Genomic DNA, 19,745 nt, shown 5'->3' with positions numbered 1-19,745 from the left:
GTGGCCCAAACTCGGGGATGGGGTGGGGTGGGTGGGAGGAGCCCTACTCATCCACCTGTCACACTGGGGGACTCACCGGATACCCTCACCCGCCCAGTCCACCTTGGCCAGACTCAACTAGCAAGCGGATCATCTGGGAAGGCTCATCAGGACTGCCCCTTCCCGTGCGGGCTGCCCTCCACCCTGCCGCGCCCAGCTCCTGCAGCCAACACATCAGCCTCTGCTCAGAGCAGCCTCCAGCTCACCTGTTCTTCTATCAGCAAAATTAGGAGCAGGTGAGCGCAGACAGCACACCTGGGGAATGAACTCCCGAGTGAAGCTCTCATCACACAAATCGTGCAGAGCTCTGAGGGCCGGTCCAGCTTCCCATCCCGGCGGGTGCCCTCCGCCCGGCTCCAAGGCACACCCAGAGCCTTGTCCTCCACCACTGCCCACCCGCACACAGGAGCAGGGCCCACCGATGGCCTCGCCCAGGTCAGGAGCCCCCACCCCAGACGTTCACAACTGGGGTGAAGCCACACGCACGCTGCAGGGTGGGCGGGCTGGGAGCCTCCCCTCCAGGCCCAGACCAGGTTTCTCCGTGTCCAGGGCACCGAGACCCTGGGACAGGATTGTGTTCTCTAAGACAGCGACGGACGCTTGTCTTCAATCATTTTTTTATTCCACCACGTCAGCCTACCTACCCTGTCCTTCCTGCCACCCCGAAGTCTCCACTTGGGCCCTGGCTCATCTCGCCTCGGCCACGGCGGTTCTGAAGGCGGTGCTGCTAGCCTTGGCAGGGCGACCTCTCGGAGGCTGAGCCTCAGGACCTGACTTCAGGGGCCTGGGGGCACCTGCAACAGGCTCCTGCCCGCGGTCCTCGGTCTGGGAGGAGAAGGCACGGTGATGTCCACGCCTGCAGAGATGCTGCTTCTCCCGGTCTGGCGGTGGCTCCGAGTCGGGCCGAAATCACGTCCTTGGCAGGGCGCCTGGTGACCATTCTCACTTCGTGCCCCGACGGGAAAAAAAACAAAAACCAGCAGTCCCATCTTCAGCTAACAATTCCTCAGAAGACGATCAAATAAAAGGCAAAAGGCAACACAATTTGGCAAAGGTTTCTTAATTTTAAATTAAAAAAGGAAAAAAATGCACACAGAATTCAACTTGCCTGCTTTGAAGAAATATATTAAAGATGGTGAAAAGTTAAAAAAAAAAATCAAACCCCAAATAACAATAAAAATAGATGTCTCCTCTGTAAAATTCTGGACTAATCTACTGAGTCATTCATATCTATTTAGTATTCAGAGCATGAAGGCAAAATACCAGAGTATAAAAAAATTAAAACACAAAACTAACCAAAACACTTTGAGATACTGCCTGTGAGCAAGCCCACCAGGCTCGCAGCTGGCGTGGGCCCCGCCAGTGACCGCTGGAAGCTTCGCTGGGTCCGGTCCCTCCCGCACTCGCCCTCTGCAGACCCCCACGGCCTTCAAAGTTCTTCCTTGGTTCTGCTCAGTTTTGTGGCATGTTCTTCTATAAACTTGCTCAAATGCTCCAGGTCTCTGTTTCCGTCCTCAAATTTAATTGGGTTCTTTTTGTCCCCACTGGGGGCGAAGTAGATGGTGGGGAAGCCCTCGACTTTGTAGCGGTCGCTGGTGACGTCGTTGGCCGTGGCGTCCATCTTGGCGATGACCAGGTTCTTGTGGCCCTTGTACTTCTTGCCCAGGGAGGTGTACACCGGCTCCAGCTGCTTGCAGTGCCCGCACCAGGGCGCGTAGAACTCGATGAGGACGTCCTTCTTAGGGTCCATCACGATGGAGTCAAAGGTCTTCCCCACCACGACCTTGACCGGCCCCTTGTTGTTCTTGGGCACCGGCTGGGATTTGATGACTGGCTTCAGTTTTCCTGCCAGGGAAAGCAAGCAAGGGGGGGTGTGAGAGCCGAAAGGCCAGCCCCTGGTGGCCACGACGGGACCAGGCAGGGAGGCTGGCCCGACGTGCAGGAGGCTGGGGCAGACAGACATCGCCACGGCCAGGCTGGGCCTTGTCTCCAGAGCCCAGCCCCTGGTTCTGATTCCCCCAAATCCTGTACTTTCCAGTCCCTGCAAAGGCCAGAGGGGGTGCAGATGACCAGTCGCACCAGAGACCTAGCAGACACGATCCTCTTTCAGAGGGGCAGTCACAAGAGAGGCTGCCAGTACAGAGGGGTCACTAAGAGGGCAGTGTGCAGGCTGGAAGCCTTGGCGGGCAGCAGACTGAGCAGACAGGATGGGCAGGGAGGTCTGCCCACCTAGCGGGGGCAACAGCAACCCTGAGCCACGTGCCCAGTCAGATCAGAAAGACACTGCATTCAAGGCCAAAGCAAGTTTACCACATACAAGAAACTTATCTGTTGCACTTTAATTTTTAAAATAAGGTTTTTTGAGATTTCTAAGACACCTGTTTCTATTACAAAAACAGAGAAAATGGAGCAAAGAACAGGGATTCTCCCATTCCCATGCTGTGCACCCTTGGGTCCAAGAGGAAGCACAGGCCCGGGTCCCAAAGACAAGCTGGCAGGGGCTGCAGAAGCAGGGTGCGGGTGTGGGTGTGGGGGTGGCGGGGTGCGGGCCCACCTTTCTTGAAGGCGGTGACGAAGTCGCGCAGGGCGTCGGCGTCGAAGTCATCGGGCTCCATGGCAAACCTGCGGCCGCCCTCATCCAGGATGGCCGCGTTCACCTCCTCCCCGCTCTCGCTTAGCCCCAGGTCCTTCAACTCCGTGGCGAAGTCCTCCTCATCGGCCACGGCGAAGGTGTACTCGGGGAAGTCCTTGGCCACCTCCAGGACCTTGTTCCGCCAGAACTGAGTGGCTGAGAGGGGACCGAGGGCTTGGGCTCAGGGCTCCGGGGGCTGGTCCCGCCTGATCGTCCCTGCGGCTCGAGGAGGGCCGACGGGACTCCCAGCTGCCCCCCTGATCAAGCGGGGAGGGTAGGCGGTGGCAACTCCCCTGGGAGGAGGACCCCCGAGGCCGTCCTAACCCGCACCCCCCAGCCTGGGGCTCACCCGCGCGGTAGTCGAAGCTGAAGTCCACGCTGTAGTAGATGACCACCAGGGGACGCCGCGTGTACCGCTTGGCATCAGCAGCCTTGCGGTGGCCAACCAGGGGCAGCGTGTGCTTCACCACGTGCTCCGTGATGGCTGCGGCCTCCGTGGAGTCCTGCGAGAGAGGGGCAGGTGAGGCGCAGCTGTCTGCCACCGGCCTAGGGAAAAGTCTGCCCCTAGGGACGTCACGGGGCTTCCCTGGTGGCTCAGAGGGTACAGCATCTGCCTGCACTGCTGGGACCCGGGTTCAATCCCTGGGCCGGGAAGATCCCCTGGAGGAGGGCATGGCAACCCACTCCAGCACTCTTGCCTGGAAAATCTCATGAATGGAGGAGCCTGGCAGGCTACAGACTATGGGATCACAAGAGGCGGACACAACTGAGCGACTTCACTAGGGACATCACAGGGGCCCTACTCCCCCAGTGAACCCCAAGTGAGCCTCTCGGGTAGCCAGGGCGCCCTTCCCTCTGGGTCAGGGCTGGCTGACCAGGTCAGTTGGGATCTGCTGGGGGGAGGCCTGGCTCCCGGATGACAAAGGTGTGAAGGTGAGCTGAACTGGGCACAAGGTCTCACGTTCCTCTGGCTCAACCCCACAGTAGCCTGTCGGGGACACTACAGGATGAGATGATCAAAGTGGCCGTTGGGGCTCTGGGCTCTGCCTGCAGAAAGCCCACCCCTGACTACTGGTGACAGAAAACCCAGGGGCCTGGGGAAGAGCAAGGGGCCAGACACCTGCACCACAGATGCAGAACCTGAGGCCTAGGAGGGTGAGGCCATCTGCTCAGCAGGAGAAGTGGTGGATGACCCCCTCTTTCCCCTAGAGTCTGAGTCCCATCTGGATGGACGGTCAGGGAGGCAGCAGGGACAAGACACAGCGGGCAGTGGGGGCCTCTCTCATCAGGATGGCCCTGGACCGCCCGTCGCAGAGAAGACAAACTCTGGGGGCACCCAGGATGTATGTGCTCCACCGCGGAGCACTCAGCACCCACGGGCCCAAATGGGAACTCAATGCCTGAGCCCTCCTCACTCACGTCTGCAGCAGACTGTCTCCTCACCTCCAGGCTGTGTGTGCTGACTTTACATCTGGCTTCATCTTATCCGTCCTGCCCTTGTCTTCCCTTTGTCCTAACGCCTAGATCCATTTTTTAAAATTGCATGTTATGTTACGTAAATTTTTACAAAGCAGCCCTTAAATAATTCTGGGGACAAAATTGGTATATAAAAGATACCAATACATTAATAAAAAATGGTGAATGTAAGATCAGGCCGAAGCAAAAAGAGCAAAGTAGCAGTGATGTGTTTAACAGACTGCGGATCTCAACCTTTCAGGGTCAGGGGCCCCTTCGAGAATCTACTGAAAATTACAGACAGACCCCTTCCCTGGGAGCAGGCACACCACACAGAACTGTGTCTGGTTCCTATGGCCCCCAGATCTCAAGTTCATCAGGGCTCCTCTGTGGACCCAGAGTCAGTATCTCTGGATAACAGAAAAGAAGCCGGAGGGGCAGGGGTGATGAAACCTCTCCCGTATGTCTTGGCTGGGGACAGAGCACACCTGCCCGTCACCTTAGTCTCCTCCTAAACGGCTGTGGGACCCTCTAGGCGTTAGTTCACTTCTCTGCATCCCAGTCTCTGCTTGTCAAGTACAACATCTGAATTCAAGATGTAAAGTCAAAGTTGCTTGGTCGTGTCCGACTCTTGTGCAATCCCATGGACTTTGGGAATTCTCCAGGCCAGAATACTGGAGTGGGTAGCCTTTCCCTTCTCCAGGGGATCTTCCCAACCCAGGGACCAAACCCAGGTCTCCTGCATTGCTGGCAGATTCTTTACCAGCTGAGCCACAAGAGAAGCCCAAGAATACTGGAATGAGTAGCCTATCCGGTCTCCAGCGGGTCTTCCTGACCCTGGAATTGAACTGGGGTCTCCTGCACTGCAGGCGGATTCTTTACCAACTGAGCTATCAGGGTAAGGTTTCCTCCAAATGAGAGTATCTGTTCCATGGAGCTCATGGCCCCTGGGAAGCACTTGGAACATGAAGTGGGACCCAAGCTCACCCACCCCTCTTGAGATGAGTGTGTCACCTCTTTAGGAAGACTGAGAGCGGGGGGGCCCCAAGGAAGAGGGAAAGGCCAGGTCCACAGGCCACACCCACAGCTCTACCCAGTGAACAGAGCAGCATGTCAGTGCTTCGTAGCCCTCAGCACCCAGGCCACCTGCCGGCGAGTGAGGCTTCTCTCCGAAGGAGCAGCACGGCCTGGCCAGGAGCTGGCCCATCACGAGGTATGGAGAGGGGGCCACCCTCCTGCAGAAGCAGGTGGAGCTGCGCCAGGGCCTCAGCCCCACGACCCACTGGGCATGTGAGGACCTCCCCCATCCCCGCCACCCCGTGACCCTGGCCTGACCGAGAGAACTTCAGGATGATCGGACGCCCCGGGGCTGGCACCCCTCACCCACCTTGATGTCCATCACGTAGCTCTTGGGCTCATATTTGGACTGGAATTTCTCAGGCTGCATGACGACCAACTTCCCCAGAGAGACCTTCAAGAACTTTGCTATTTCAGTGCTGAAAGTGTGGTGGAATTTGTAATCCTCTCTCAGGCTGTTAGCTGAGGAATTGAACGATAAATAACACACAATTTATTAAACTGCTTAAATGATTTAGATTCAACTCTACCCACATCAGCCAAACCAAATGCCCAGAAAATGGTGTAATTAACCATGAACGCTGTGTGGATAATATCCAGAGCTTAGACACTTGAAAGGAGTTTGGATTAAAAAACCTGGTATAGATGTAATACTTTAAAATCTATGTATATCTGAATTTATTTTTAAAATAAATCTGAAAAAAAAATGAATAAAAATAAACAATCAGAACCTTCACAGAAAAACTTCATCTCTCGGATTGACTGTGGTCTCTGACGCTGAGAAGCACATTAACCCAGACCACCAGCCTGACCCTCCTGAGTCTGGCATGAAAACCCTCCGTCTGCTCAGGAGCTCACTTCTCAAGTGGCCCGTTTGGGCTGCAGTTTTTCTGCTCTACGGATATGTTGTGCTGTACTCAGTTGTGTCTGGCTATCTGTGACCCCACGGACTGTAGCCCGTCAGCCTCCTTGGTCCATGGAACTTTTGCGGCAAGAATACTGAAGTGGGTGGCCACGTCCTCCTCCAGGGGATCTTCTCGACTCAAGGATTGAACCTGCGTCTCTTGAGTCTCCTGTATTAGCAGGCACATTCTTTACCATTGTGCCACCTGGGAAGCCCTACGTATTTTAATTTAAATTTCGGGAAACTCTCAATGCAACCCCATGGAGATACTCCAGAATGGAGGCTGGCAAACTTTCTTAAGGACCGGACAGGAACTGTCTCAGCTTCGCGGACCCCATGGTCTTGACAACTCAGCTCTGTGCTGACTAGCGTGCTGTGTCCCCAGGGAACTTACAGAACCAGGTGAGGGCTGGGTTTGGCCCGTGGGCCAGCCTATCAACCCCTGCCCTGGACCCCGCAAGGGCACCACCTCGGGCCTCCTGCTCTGTCCTCACCAAGGCCTCCGATCCACCCTGAGCAGAGTCTGCGGTCCCAGGAAGGTGGGCCTGTGACTGGGTTACCGAACAGGCAGCTGAGGGCACAGCACGTCTCAGGGGAAGCAGGGAGCAGTCTGGACAAGCTCAGACAGACTTGGACTCAAATCACAATTCTGGAGCTACTAGCTATGACTTGAGGCCTGCCAGCTACTCACCACCCTGAGCCCCAGTCCCTCCTGTAGAAACAGGTCAGGGAGCTCTCAGACCACCGTTAAGAACAAAACAGCCACCCAGAGGAGTGTTGCAGGTCAGTCTCCCACCTGTTCTAAGCTACTAGACACGTGGGTATCTGTGATCAAGTGGCCATGGAGGAGACAGCATCACCTCCAGAGCTTCCTGCCCGGCCCCCTCGCTCACAGACCCCATCCTCCTGCCAGGACCCCCTCTGCTCCTGCCCTGTCAGCCCTGTGTCCCTGGGGCGGTCTCTAGTTCCTTCCCCAAAGTCCACGCACCAGGCCCCGTGACTGTCACCCCTACCTGAGCCTAACCTGCCCGGCAACAAGGGGCCACAGGCATCAGACTGGATATGCGGCGGCTAGACGGGCAGCACTCGGGCCCCCCCAGCCCTGAGCACCAGCACCCACGTATTGACACGATCCCTGGGGATCTACAGGCACCCAGATGTGAGGGCTGGGGCTCCGTGGCTGCCTGTGGCCCTGGGTGGACGAGGGGACCCCCTCTGCAAGTTTTTAGAACAGCTGGATGACCCGGTTCCTGAATCAGTGAAGACTGAGGAAGCACGAATGGACTTCAGCCCCACTGTAACTTTTACAACGTCAGTCTGCAACTGACACATGCACAGCTGGGACCGTGCGGCACAAACATTAACACTAAGTGGCAAGCAGGGCATTTAACAGATCACGATTACGACTTCCAAGTAGAAAACCAAGCCGTTGTGGCGTGTATGATGGGGTGAGGGGTCCAGGGGACTCAGGAGCTGCTGGGGAAGACCAGGAGGAGCCTGCCTGTCCCCCAAAGACCGTCTTTGGTTCATCACCCAGGGGCCATCCAGGGCGGCGAGGACCTGGCCCCCATGGGGCACTGCTGAGACAAGGTGGTGGTTAACTTTGCCTCCCAGACCAGCCTCACTGGGCACTTGGCATCACCGGGCACTTGGCTGAGCACTTCCACCACTTTATCTCCACTAATGTAACAACCTTCCATGCAAGACAGGTCTCCCTGTTGGCTGTGAGATCTGCGGGTTGACCGAGTCACTGACTGCCCACTTGGGGCGGCTAATCACCCACAGAACAGGGACTCCAACCCAGGTCTGACGCAGAAACCCTCCTTTCTGGTCAAGACCCTCCCCTGGCAGCAGGGCTGGCTCTGGGAAGGGGCCCCAGCAGAGGAGGGAAGGAGGTAATGACTTTGGATGAACTTGACAGGGCCCCTGCCCTCCTTTCAGACCCAGGAAGGAGAGAGCACAGCCCTCTCGTCTGCTTCCTGAGAGATCGCATCACTCACGTGCAGTTAAGGCAACCGAGAACCAATCCCCAACCCCAGAAAGGAAAGCCCGTTCCCACATATGCAATCTCGATCCTTCCTCAAGCCTAAATCGACGCCCAGGGGTCTTATACAACAGCAGCAGCCCCAGAAGGCCTGGGCGCGGGCACGCTGGCCTGAGACCCCTCCTCACCCGCATCCTGGTACAGCTGGTAGGCAGGGTCACTCTCCGACTTAAAGACTCCGATGATGATGACATCGTCCCCGTCCTTCAGGAACTCCTGGACCTGCTTGAGGGCCAGGATCTGCTTGGAGGGCGGCCCGGACTGCTCCATCATGTAGTCGACAATCCCTAGAAGCAGAGCGCACGCCTGAGCGGGGCTGGGGGCTCGGGGCTCCGGGGCGCCCGGAGGTACTGGAAGATCCCCGCACCGAGCCCAGAGGCGGCAGCCCTACCGTATTTTTCCCGTGGGCCGTTGTAACTGAAAGCCTTCCCCTTGCGGAAGATCTTCAGGGTGGGGTAGCTGGAGACGTCGAACCTCTTGGCGAGGTCTGTCTCCGCTATGGCGTCAACCTTCGCCAGGGGGATCGGGGGAGAGCTCTTACTCAGCTCTTTGGCGGCCTTTTCATACTCGGGGGCCAGTTTCTTGCAGTGTCCACACCTGCGAGAGTGAGCAGCTCTGTCAGGAGCCTGTTCCAGAGTGGACGCAGCCTCCCAGCTACAGGATGCGCAGACACCCAGCCTGAGTTCCCAGGTGACTTGCAGAGATCTGCCAAGCCAGAGAAGCCCCCAGGCAGTGTGGAAGCCTGACATGGGCTAAGAGATGGGAGAGGCCATGACAGTTCTGTTGGTTGGACAGCTGGAGGCGGGAGTTTCAACCTATCCTATCCCCCAGCAAAGACTCTAAAACCACCCCTCCCAGCCGTGCCCACTTCACCTGGTGCACGGTGGACACTTGGCACCTGCCAGCTCCTCGGCTGGCTCTGCCTCACGTGCAGGGGTCTGTCTCCTGCCACCCCTGCCCCGAGCTACAGCGGGTACAGGATGGGCCTAACCAGTATCTGGTCACGGGAGACCGACACCATCTTACCAGGGAGCATAAAACTCTACCAGGATGATGTCGGCATCATTCACCACTTCATCGAAGTTGTCCTTGGTCAGCACAAGTGTGACTTCTGGTGGAGGCGTCCAGTTCGGCTGGGAGACCTCTTTGACCTTGGCCACAATTTCTGGAAGAAACCCCACAAGACCAAGCACGTGAAGGCCCCTGGCTCCAGGGGAAGGTGGAGAGGGTAGGGAAGAGAGAACATAGGGCCACAGAACAGGACACGCTTGATTTCCTGAAACCCAAGCCCATCTACTGCAAGGAGACCAAACCAGTCAATCCTAAAGGAAATCAACCCTGAAAAGTCACTGTAAGGATTGATACTGAGCTCCAATACTTTGGCCACCTGATGTGAAGAGCTGACTCACTGGGAAAGACCCTGATGCTTGGAAAGATTGAAGGCAGGAGGAGAAGGGGGCCATAGAGGATGAGATGGTTGGATGGCATCACCGACTGAATGGACCTAAGTTTGAGTAAGCTCCGGGAGATGGTGAAGGACAGGGAAGCCTGGCGTGCTGCAGTCCATGGGGATGCAAAGAGTCGGACATGACTGAGCTACTGAACAACAAAGCCCATCTATAGCCAGGGCCCCTCCGCAGTTTGGGGACCATGGTGAAGAGCCCGAAGGTCCAAGGTTTCCAACCACCACCCATCACATGTCCACACACACTGCTCAAGGCAGTCTAGCCCAGCCTGATGAATGAGACTGTTAAGCGCACCCCGAAAGGTCACCTCGCAGTGTTCAACCGCATATGCCTAGTAATAGTTTGGGGAGCATTCCTCTCAAGGCGTACAAATACATCTGTGTTTAGACACGCACACGGAGCACTGGCACGTTACACACAGCATAAAATTTAACTGAAGTTGAAAAAAATGGGAGCAGCAGTAGCTCCAAGGCCACCTAGGCTGCACCAGCATCGCCTGCGAAGCAGTTGCAAAAAGGCCCACTTGTGGCCTAGGTGCCCGGAGACTAAATATATGCTTACAAAGCACTTCCCAAGTGGTTCTCAGGAGCAGCGGCTGCCCACTGTTTCTCTCCCTTTGTGGCCCTGAAATCTGCCCAGGAGCCAGGTCCGAGAAGCACTGCGGCGAAGCGCCAGCTTTCAGACTGGAGCGCGAACAGCAATGCCTCCTGGTGCAGGCAGACTGAGGCCCGGGGGCGGGGGGGGCCCTCAACTTGGGGGAGCCCCTTCTGAAGACACATGGGAGGTCTGGTGCCCAGGGAGCCCGCTGCGCCAAACACTGCCCTCAAGATGCCAAACCGGACCACGTTCCTAGCTGTGAGGTGTCAAGGGCAGACCAACCCCCACACACACACACATGCCTGCCTGCAAAGGTCAGACTCTTGAATGGCTCGAAGCGAACCTTGAGATCAAGTCCACGTGACTCACGCTCGGATGAGGAGCCCAAGGCCCAGCCAGGGGGGCCCTTGTGGGGGACACAGGGCTGTGCGATGGCAAGAAGACCCCAAACCTACTCGGTGCCATGCCCACTGTGCCACACTGGGAGTGGAAAATGCAGCAGAAAGCAATCTATTTTTTTTAAGCCTTCAAAATGCTGAAGGCTACCACAATGTTATCTGTCCACTCATTTAATGAAACTGATGTAGTGCCTGATGCGAGCCAGGTAGAGCTCCAACAGGCCTGGTTTTAGAAATGCCACCTGGCCCCATGCACCTGATTTTAGAAACACCAGTGGTTCTGTGAGCTCTGGACCCAGGGGCTTGGCCAGCCCTGGGTGCTCATAAGAAAGAGACTATTGAGATGGACCTGACGCTCACTGAATCAGAAGCTCTGGGCGAGGGCTCGGCAGTCTGTCTCAGAGAGTCCCCCACCCTGGGTGTCAGGCCCAGCTAGACGCTGGTCCACAACACTAGCGAGGCCCGTGGCCTTTAACACAGCGACTCCAGATCTTGAATTTCACGGCTGTCAAGTGTACCCCCTTCTTGTCCAGGACAAGCTTATTCTGATCCGAGTCACTGTGGACGTTCCAGCAGGTATTGCTGCCAGTCCACTGGGCTGGGCTTCCTCTCTGTTATCCAAGTTGCTCTCCCCTCAACCCCTCCCCTCTCCCTTCATGGGGAGGGAGCCCCGGCCCCCACTTCCTCTGGCGGCTCCGGGCCCTCACCTTCCTGGGTCCTGGAGCCCTCGTAGTCAACCTCCTGGCCCTTCTTCAGGATCTTGATGGTGGGGTAGCCACTCACGTCAAACCTGCTGGCCAGCGCCGACTCTGAGGTCGCGTCGATCTTGGCGACAGGGATGGGAGGGTCGTTCTCCTTCAAGGTGGCGGCGATTTTTTCGTATTCTGGAGCAAACTGTTTGCAGTGCCCGCACCTGAGAATGAGATTTCAGGGCGGAGAAGCAGGTTAACTGTACTCAAGGAGGCTTAAATCCAGCTGTATGCACAAAAACTGGGGCACTGGAAACGTTTGCGGTTAGCGAGAAACGCGAAACGGGGGAGGCTGAGACGGCCCGAAGTCGAACAATCCCAGGGTGAATCCCAGCTCCACCGAGGGCAGGTACTTTCAAGATCTCCACACCCCCACGTGAAGAGAAAAGTCTGCCTGAAAGACACTGTCTTTTCCGCTCGTCTCAGACGTGGATGGCGCTACAGGACCAAGAGCGATGTCAGCATTCTGATGCTGACGAGTAAGGGTGTTACTGCCACTTAGAAATGAACTTTTTCCATTTTCAGTTTTAAGTTCCAATGTGGTAACTACTGATAAACGTGACCCACATAACAAGCTAGCTGAGGTCCTCAGTATTTAAGGGGTTAAGGTGTCCTGAGACCAAAATGCTTGAGAACACATGATCTATAAACCAGGAATGAGGTAACTTCACAGGTTTGCCCTGAGGACTGTTTAGAGACTTTATACGAAGCATCTCATACTATGCTGGTCAGACAACATTATGTATATCTTGACTATTTTTTTCTCCCCAGTGGACTGAGGAGGGCAGGAGAAAGCAAAGACAGGATTATGAGATGGAAAAACAGCAGAAGAAAGGTGAGAGAAGGAGCCCAAGAGTCTCCACGAGCTGCCCGATGAGGGTGAAAGATGGGAAAGGGGGGGCCAGTCCCCACAGGGTCCAGTCTGCGTGCAGCTGGGCGGAGGAGGGGCTGAACCTGCACCAGGGGACGCATCTGTCAGCCCCGCAGGGCTGTGTCATCACAGCTCATGAGCCACCCGCAGCTGCAACTAGCAGAGGACGTGTTCACGTTTTTAACCAACTAGACCTGAAACGAGGCAGGGCGCGTGTCCTCACCACGGAGCGTAGAACTCCAGCAGCACCGTGTCTTTGTCGGCCACAAAGTTATCGAAGTTCGCATCGTTCAGGATCAAGACGCCGTTTTCCTCCTTAACTTCCAAGTCATCGTCGTCGTCATCGTCATCCTCGTCCTCCTCCTCGTCCTCCTCGATGGCATCCTCTTTGTCAGAAGAATCTGTGCAGAAAACACCCAGGCAGGTTAGGAAACTGATGACCTTCCTCCTTAAGTCTTCCCAGGACCCCACACCTTCAAAATGGTCATGAGTCCTGAGTGGTCCCTGAGGGTCACCACGAGAAGAGGCGGTGACCGCGGGCCTCCCGGAGCCCATACATCTGCATGTGGGGTGGGCACCTCAGATTTCACTTAAAGGGAGGTGATGGCTAAAAGATGGTGAAAACTAACTACAGGTCTAGAATTTAGTCTAAACACTGCAGCAGGACTTGGGGGTGAGGTGGGACTGGCCCCCACTCAGATGGAGCCCCCCGGCCCAGCACAGAGAACCCTCCTTCCCGGCACACAGGTCTGATCCGCCCTGTAGCAAAGCCCCTCACCCACATCCAAGCTGTGTGTTCGGGCTCCTCCCTTTGTAGGTCCCCCCACGTCCGTGCTCAAGGTCCAGGCTAACTTCTACAGACATGTTCCCCTTCCTCACCCTCTCTGCTTTCCACAGGAAAGAAGGACTTGCCTCCAAGATCCCATCCTCGCCCCTGCGGATGACTGCCTGGCCCCCCAAATCAGTACAAACAGGAAACAAATCTTGGTTCTCAACTCTTTCTCCCTGGAGGTTACTCGGGCTGACTTTGTAAGTAAAACATGATTCCCCACCTCCCTCCTCCACACACCAACCTTTCCCTGAAGGATCAGAACACCCATGGGGTATTTTTTATGCATATCTCCTAATCCGAGATGGATTAGCAGTCCATCATTCATAACGAAAAGCTGAGAACCGCACTTATTTCCTGTTAATACTTTTGTGGGACACCTGGCGGCAAAGTTCTCTTCCCCAGAACACAAGAATATAAGCACATCTTATCACCAACAAGGCTCGACTGGATTTGCTGCTGAACTACAGGTATGGAAACCCTGAACGGCAGCTCTCGTTACCCAGGTTCCCAGCTGCTTCCACATCAGCAAACAGAAATGCAGGTAGCACGATTTCGTCAACTCCAAAGGCAGAACGTTTCAAGGGGCCCATTACTTCTCTTTGGAGATGCTTCCCGGGAGAGAAGCCAACACTGACAGCGGGGCTGACGTTAGGGCTTGAGAACCTGCCCGGGGACCCGGGAGCCCCCTGGGACTTGCCCTATCTCAGCACCCACGTCCCCAAACCAGACCCACTGCTGCCTCTGCAGCTGCTCAGACACGCCAGGGGCTGCTCTGGGCAGGGCGGCAGCTTTGCTTGTTATCATCAAGATCTACCGACCTGTACACTTATTACCAAAAACAAGCTGAAAACCCACCCCGCCCCCCTGAGCCCCACTTCCCTCCACACTTGTCCCTTCGAACACCCACAGCTTTTTCCTTTCACAAGCCCCTGTCCTCCACTGTGGGGGCTGGAGTAAACAGCTCTAAAATCCAAACAGAAACGCCACCAACTTGAGAAGGTGCCTGTGTACCCTGGGCCAGGCTGCTTCCCCGGCCCCCCATTTTCTTCCTACCCTCCCCGAGCCTGTCAGCACGCCCACTTCTCCAGCCACCTCGCCACCGCCCTCCTCCACAGCGGGGGCCCTGCGGGCTGGACAGGCCTGCAGAAGCCCCAGACCCCCAGCGCTGTCAGCGGGAGGCTTGGGGAGACCGATGAGAACCAGGTTCCCTGGATGCGGAAGGGGCAGGACCCAGAGGAAGACAACCGGGCTCAACCCCATCTCCACCTCCCAGGCTGGTGGCCTAAGCTCATTTCTTTTTTCCTTTAAATTTATTTATATATGTTTTTTGGCCACGCGGTGAGCATTTGGGATCTTAGTTCCCCCGCCAGGGATAGAACCTGCAGCCTCTGCATCAGAGGCTCAGAGTCTTAACGACTGGCCCGCCAGTGAAGTCCCAGGGAGATCTAAGGACCTGATGCTCTTGAGAACCTCTGGGTTTACACCCGCTGGCTCCGGGCTCCTGGTACTTCTAGGAACACTACCCACAGCAACTGGGCAGGGCAAGTACCAGCTGGCCTCTGTTGGCCTGTGGAACCCTAATACCGGCTTTCCAAAAGGCTGGGCCGACGGCCCCTCACCTGAAGGTCCCACCTGAAACGGCCTGCATGGGGACCGCAAACCCAGAGGCTCAATGCGGGGGGCTGTGCAAGGTTCTCTGCTCCGGCCGGGGTCCAGGAGGCAATGTACGCCTTGCCCCAGATCTGGGAGCTGCTGCGGGCAGTGAGGAAGGCCCCAGGGCAGCGCAGCTGCCAGGGTGCTCAGCTCAGCCTGAGAATCAAGCTTATCTGCAGGCAGATGGAAAGACTGGAGGAAGGCTGGAAAGAAAGCTCAGAACTTAATCCTCTCTTCAAGCGAGGAAACAGCTTGGGGAGGAAGAGGGACTCGGCTGCCAGTTCAGTGCACAGAGATAAGGCGAATTTTATAAAAAGGAAAAGCAAAGAGGTTTCCGACCTAGCCCCAGCCCACAGTGGTCTGCAGCACTACAGCGATGGGGTGCTCACGATTAAATGGGGACCATGAGTTATGCTGTGACAGAGCTCCTAATAGGGAACTCCTTTATCGAAACTTTTTTAAGAATGGATTTTCATTCTGCATTTTTAAGGACAAATAAAATGACAGAACGTTCCCTACATAATGAAGGATCCTCAAGCACATTAAGGCACAGCCCCCACCTTCCGCTGCTCCCCAAATTGCCAACAACTCCCAGGGTTGACTCCTCTGCATCTGGAGAGGGTGCTGGCTCCGTATTCCCCCGGACTAAACGCCCCCACCCCCTGCATCCCAACAAGGAAGATATCTCACAGTTTAATGGGGAAACCACCTCTTACAGGGCTCCACTTTTAAAGCTGGACACTCTAGGACAGAAGTATATGCCCAAAGCCTCCCAGCCCCTTCTGGAAGGGTGCCATCCTCCTCCGAGCACCCCTCCTCAACAGGCCTCCAGCATCATCTCTGCACGCTGCTGGGCCCATCCGCCAAGGCCACTCCTGAAATGCGGGCCCCTCCTAACCAGGTCACTGCAACCCCAGTCCACTCCCAGCAGGACACCTGACAACGCCGGATCCCACCCAGCCTGGACGCACGCCACTTCTTCCAGCATCTCCTCACCTGCATCCTCAGCTGGCGTAACAACAGACTCAGGAATAACATCATCTAACTGATCATGTTTCATGGGCCACGCACTGTGCTGAGCTCTTACACAATGCTCTGAGCCCCTCTGGGGAAACATACTACATGCCCTTCACCAAAGAAGAAACAGAACTTCAGTCACCTGCTCAGGAGCACAAGGCTACTGAGGGGAGGGTCTTGACCACTCAACTGCTATGCCTTGCTGGCCCATCAGACTTTCTTCCCAGGATGCCCTAAGTTTTTTTAACCTTGTTTGATAATTACTTCCCAGAAGTGAAAAGCAGGCAACGACCCACATCAAAATATCTCCTTTATACTTTTCTGGTTGGCAAGATGTGAGAACATGTGAGAGGCCTGACAACCCGAGGCTCACCCATCAGGGCTTAAGTTCTATTTAGTAACCGTTCTTGGGGGCACTGATGGGCCCAGACACCACTATGCTGTTTGAGTCTGACATGCACAAGAGGTGGGAAATTCCCAGGTGGTCCAGTGGGTAGGACTCCACTCATTGCAGGGGGCACTGGCTGCATCCCTGGCTGGAGAACTAAGATCCCGCAAGGGGTGCAGTGCAGCAAAAATAAATAAAATGCACAGGAAGCAAAAAAGAAGGGGGGAACCCCTTAAGACTGGGACCATCTGGGGTAAAGGGAAGTGTGGTCCCAAAATAAAATCCACAGGAGGAGTTACCTGTGACAGAAGCTAAATGTGAAGGGAGAGGGATGGGAAAGAGTCAAGGTAACCACTAGAAGCCCCACTCCAACCAATTGACCACAACGATCCCTAGGCTCACCCTAGAGGCAACTGCCTCCCAGGGTCTCCAGTGCATCAGTGGCCTGTGACAAATGACAGACTCAGTCATCCTAATACCCGTGATGTCCATCCACGTCTGCCACTCTTCCAGGCCCCTTGAGGCTCCCCGCAAGACAGAATCATCTGATCGGAACCAAGACAAAGCTACTCTGCTATGTTCCAAAACTACCATCCACCTCCACTGGTCCTCAAACATTAACGAGTCAATGAAATGTGTTTAAAATGCTGACTTGAGGGCCCACCCTTGCGTTCTTCCGGGTGGATATATTCTGGGACTCCGTATTTAAATAAGCACCGGGCAATTTGGATAAAGGTCCCAAGACACACTTATAGGTGACACTGCTCTCTGGTTCTTGTGGGCAGGTGTTCTTTTCACCAAGCGCTGGTTTTCAACTTCCTTTTCTGTGTGGGTAAAGACTCTTGAATAAAACTTGTATAAGAGTTACTCAATCTGAAAGAGTATAAAGTTCGCACTTCCCTTACACACTATCTGAAAAGGGGGGTTATTTATATTGGAACAAACTCAAGAGGAAAAAACACTCTAGTTATGCAGAGAAACGCCAGAGGAAGGAGTTAAGGCCAGTAATGTGCCGTCCTGTTCTCTAGCAATAGCAGTCTTTTCTTAGGTTTTCTAATTCTCAAAGTTCTCACACACCACTTATTTTTAGCTAGCCGATTCCAAAGAAAAATGCAGGACCGATGGCTGGTAGGAGCGAACGTTCCTCCCAGAGCCGGCGCTTTATGGGCAGAGGCCACACTGAGCCCTAACTCCCGGACCTGGCGCAGTGACTAGCACATACAGTCGGTGCCGAATACATGCTTGCCGAAGTGCTACCTACCTCCAGTTTCCAAAAGCCATCCCTTTCCCCCTCAAATCAGAACCCTCGAGTTAACTTCTATCCAAACCTACAGACCACATTTTTCAGGCGTAAAACGCTTGCTGCCCGCGGCTGTCCCCAGGGCTCCCATTCGGGACGTCACGCCCTCGCCCTGTTTTGAAACCAGCGGCCCCCTCTCCCTTCCCACTCCTTGGGCATGTGAACCTCAAATGCTTAACCAGTTCCCAAGCTCCCCTTCCCAGGAGTGGGCAGTCAGCCTGGACCCAAGGAAAATCGGAGCAGAATCAGGGCGAAGGAGCCAGCGTGCAAAGAAGGCACTTTACACCCTCTCCGCGGTCCAAGCCTCGGTGGCAGCCCCGGCCTCCTCGCCGCCCTCCTCTCCCGGAACTCCCAAGCGATCCTGTCGCCCCGCTACAACCTTCCAACTCCAGCAAGTTGCTGGTCCGCGCGGCGCCCCCACCCCGTAACGCGCGGCCCGCAGGCCGGGCCAGACGCCGCCGCCGCTCACCTTCGTCCGGGGCCCCGGCGCTCGCCACGGCCAGCAGCTGCGCCAGGGCCAGGAGCAGGACGAGCATCCAGGCTTTCCGGGGCCTCATCGCGGTGGTGCTGAGCGTGGCCTCCTTGCACGAGCGGCCACTGGGCGCTCCCGAACCTCGGGCTCCGGTCTCGCGGAGCCAAGCGAGAGAGAGAAAAACCGCCCCGCCCCCGCCGAAGACCTCCCTGGCAATTAACTGGAGGGCGGGGAAAGACGCGGGCCGGCCAATCCCAGTCCGATCTGGGGCGCGGGCCCCGAGCGCCGCGGTGCGCGTCCAAGCTCGGCGGCACCACCCTCCGCGTGGAACCTCCTCCCCGGCCGCCTCCGCGCGCCCCGCGGCTCGCGCGTTTAAAGCTCAGAGCGCTATCGTGAGGTGCCCCCTTCTGATTGGCTGCTCCGCGGCCTCCAATCAGCGGCTGCCACTCGGTTTACCCGGAGCGCACAGGCTGAGAGAGGGAGCTGGGGAGAACAAAGGCGGCGGGCCGGGACCCGAGGGGCGGAGCCGGGCTACGCCTCGGGCAGCGATTGGCAGGCAACGCGGCGGGCGGGGCCTGGGAAGCGCGAGGTGGGCGGGGCTCCAGGCTGCAGAACAGGGCTGGAAGAACACGTGTCCTTAGCGGAGCTAGGGGCAGAGGGGACGTCTGAGCTTACCTAGGGGACCCCGCGAGGCTCAAGGGCTAAGCGGAGGAGGGGCCTGAACTAGTCGGTTGGTGGGAGAGAGAACGGGACTCCCCAGTCGGCTCCCTGTTCGTGATCTTTTTGATTTCTGCTTGAGCGACTGAAAGTTTGCGTTTCTTTCCTGGATTAAAACACAGATTGGCTTTGAGGGCGGGGTAGCTTGCAGTAAAAGTGAATCCAGAACTAGGGTTTGGGAGAAACCTTCTTTCTAGGGTTTTATCTAGGAAAAAGCTATCAGGTGCATGTCTAAACTTGGCTTCATGTCATCAATTTCTCTCCTGATTTTCTGCAAAACTGACATATCGGATAGGCAGTATAGTGGTTTATAGAATTCTAACTATAGACTTCAGGTTTTCCCTCCTGACAATTTAAGAGGAAAAAAGCTAGGTTAAGATAATGACTTTTGTATATAGAGCCGTGATGTGTCTCGGGGTTTGAGGTTTCTTTAACACCTGGAAATTCATATACCTAGAGTTACAGAAGACAGGTCAAAAAACAAAACTGGAGAGTCTAGAAGTATTTTTCTGTGTATATAGATTGTCAGGAAGAAAGAAAGCTAACTACTCAACAGGCTTTAACAGTTAGAAAGTTTTATTAAATTTAACGAATTTCTGTCCAACTACTGAATCTGATAGTACCCCTCTCATTTTTTGTAAGGCAGGAAGACATTACTTAATTAACTTCAAGGACAGGGTGAGTATGCACTAAGTGATTTGTCAGAATGCTATGCATGTAGAATATCAAACAGTTCAGTATCATTTTAAGAAACTCTTCAAAAAGATAGTGTCCCAAGCCAGAATTTTTATCTTTCTTGGTAGTTTCCTCTGAATCCTTATGAAACTGAGGATTTTGAAACCCATTTGTCCAGATGTGGCACAAATACTACCAATTTCATTAAGACCCTTTGTTGATGCAAGGTATGAGACGAAACCTCTTAAAATGCCATATATGTATATATATATATATATTTATTTATTTATGTATACACACATACATGAAATCAGTATCGTATTACTTGTGAGATTAAAGTAATATTTACTTTTTAAAAAAACATTTAGTGTATGACAGAAGCTTACTCAACAGCAAAACATTAGTTTATCAAGTTGAAAAGCTCCTAGGTTTTTTCTTTATCCCCAAATCTCATCCAAT

General features: G+C 55.0%; 1 protein-coding gene across 1 annotated transcript; it reads right to left on the bottom strand.

Annotated features, from left to right (window-relative positions):
* Positions 1–639: 639 nt before the first annotated feature.
* Positions 640–18,270, bottom strand: PDIA4 (protein disulfide isomerase family A member 4). The gene is made up of 10 exons (XM_027538720.1): positions 17,892–18,270; positions 12,456–12,633; positions 11,320–11,525; positions 9,178–9,316; positions 8,543–8,748; positions 8,280–8,438; positions 5,514–5,665; positions 3,021–3,174; positions 2,594–2,827; positions 640–1,884 (listed from the first exon to the last, which is right to left on the bottom strand). Exons 1-10 carry the CDS (start codon positions 17,977–17,979, stop codon positions 1,469–1,471), a joined length of 1,932 nt encoding a protein of 643 aa, XP_027394521.1. The 5' UTR covers positions 17,980–18,270; the 3' UTR covers positions 640–1,468.
* Positions 18,271–19,745: the final 1,475 nt, after the last annotated feature.

Source organism: Bos indicus x Bos taurus, chromosome 4, assembly GCF_003369695.1.
Source record: "Bos indicus x Bos taurus breed Angus x Brahman F1 hybrid chromosome 4, Bos_hybrid_MaternalHap_v2.0, whole genome shotgun sequence".
In the NCBI taxonomy this organism is placed as follows: domain Eukaryota; kingdom Metazoa; phylum Chordata; class Mammalia; order Artiodactyla; family Bovidae; genus Bos; species Bos indicus x Bos taurus.
Note: the sequence above shows the minus strand (reverse complement) of the source record. Positions and strands in the feature narration are given on the sequence as shown.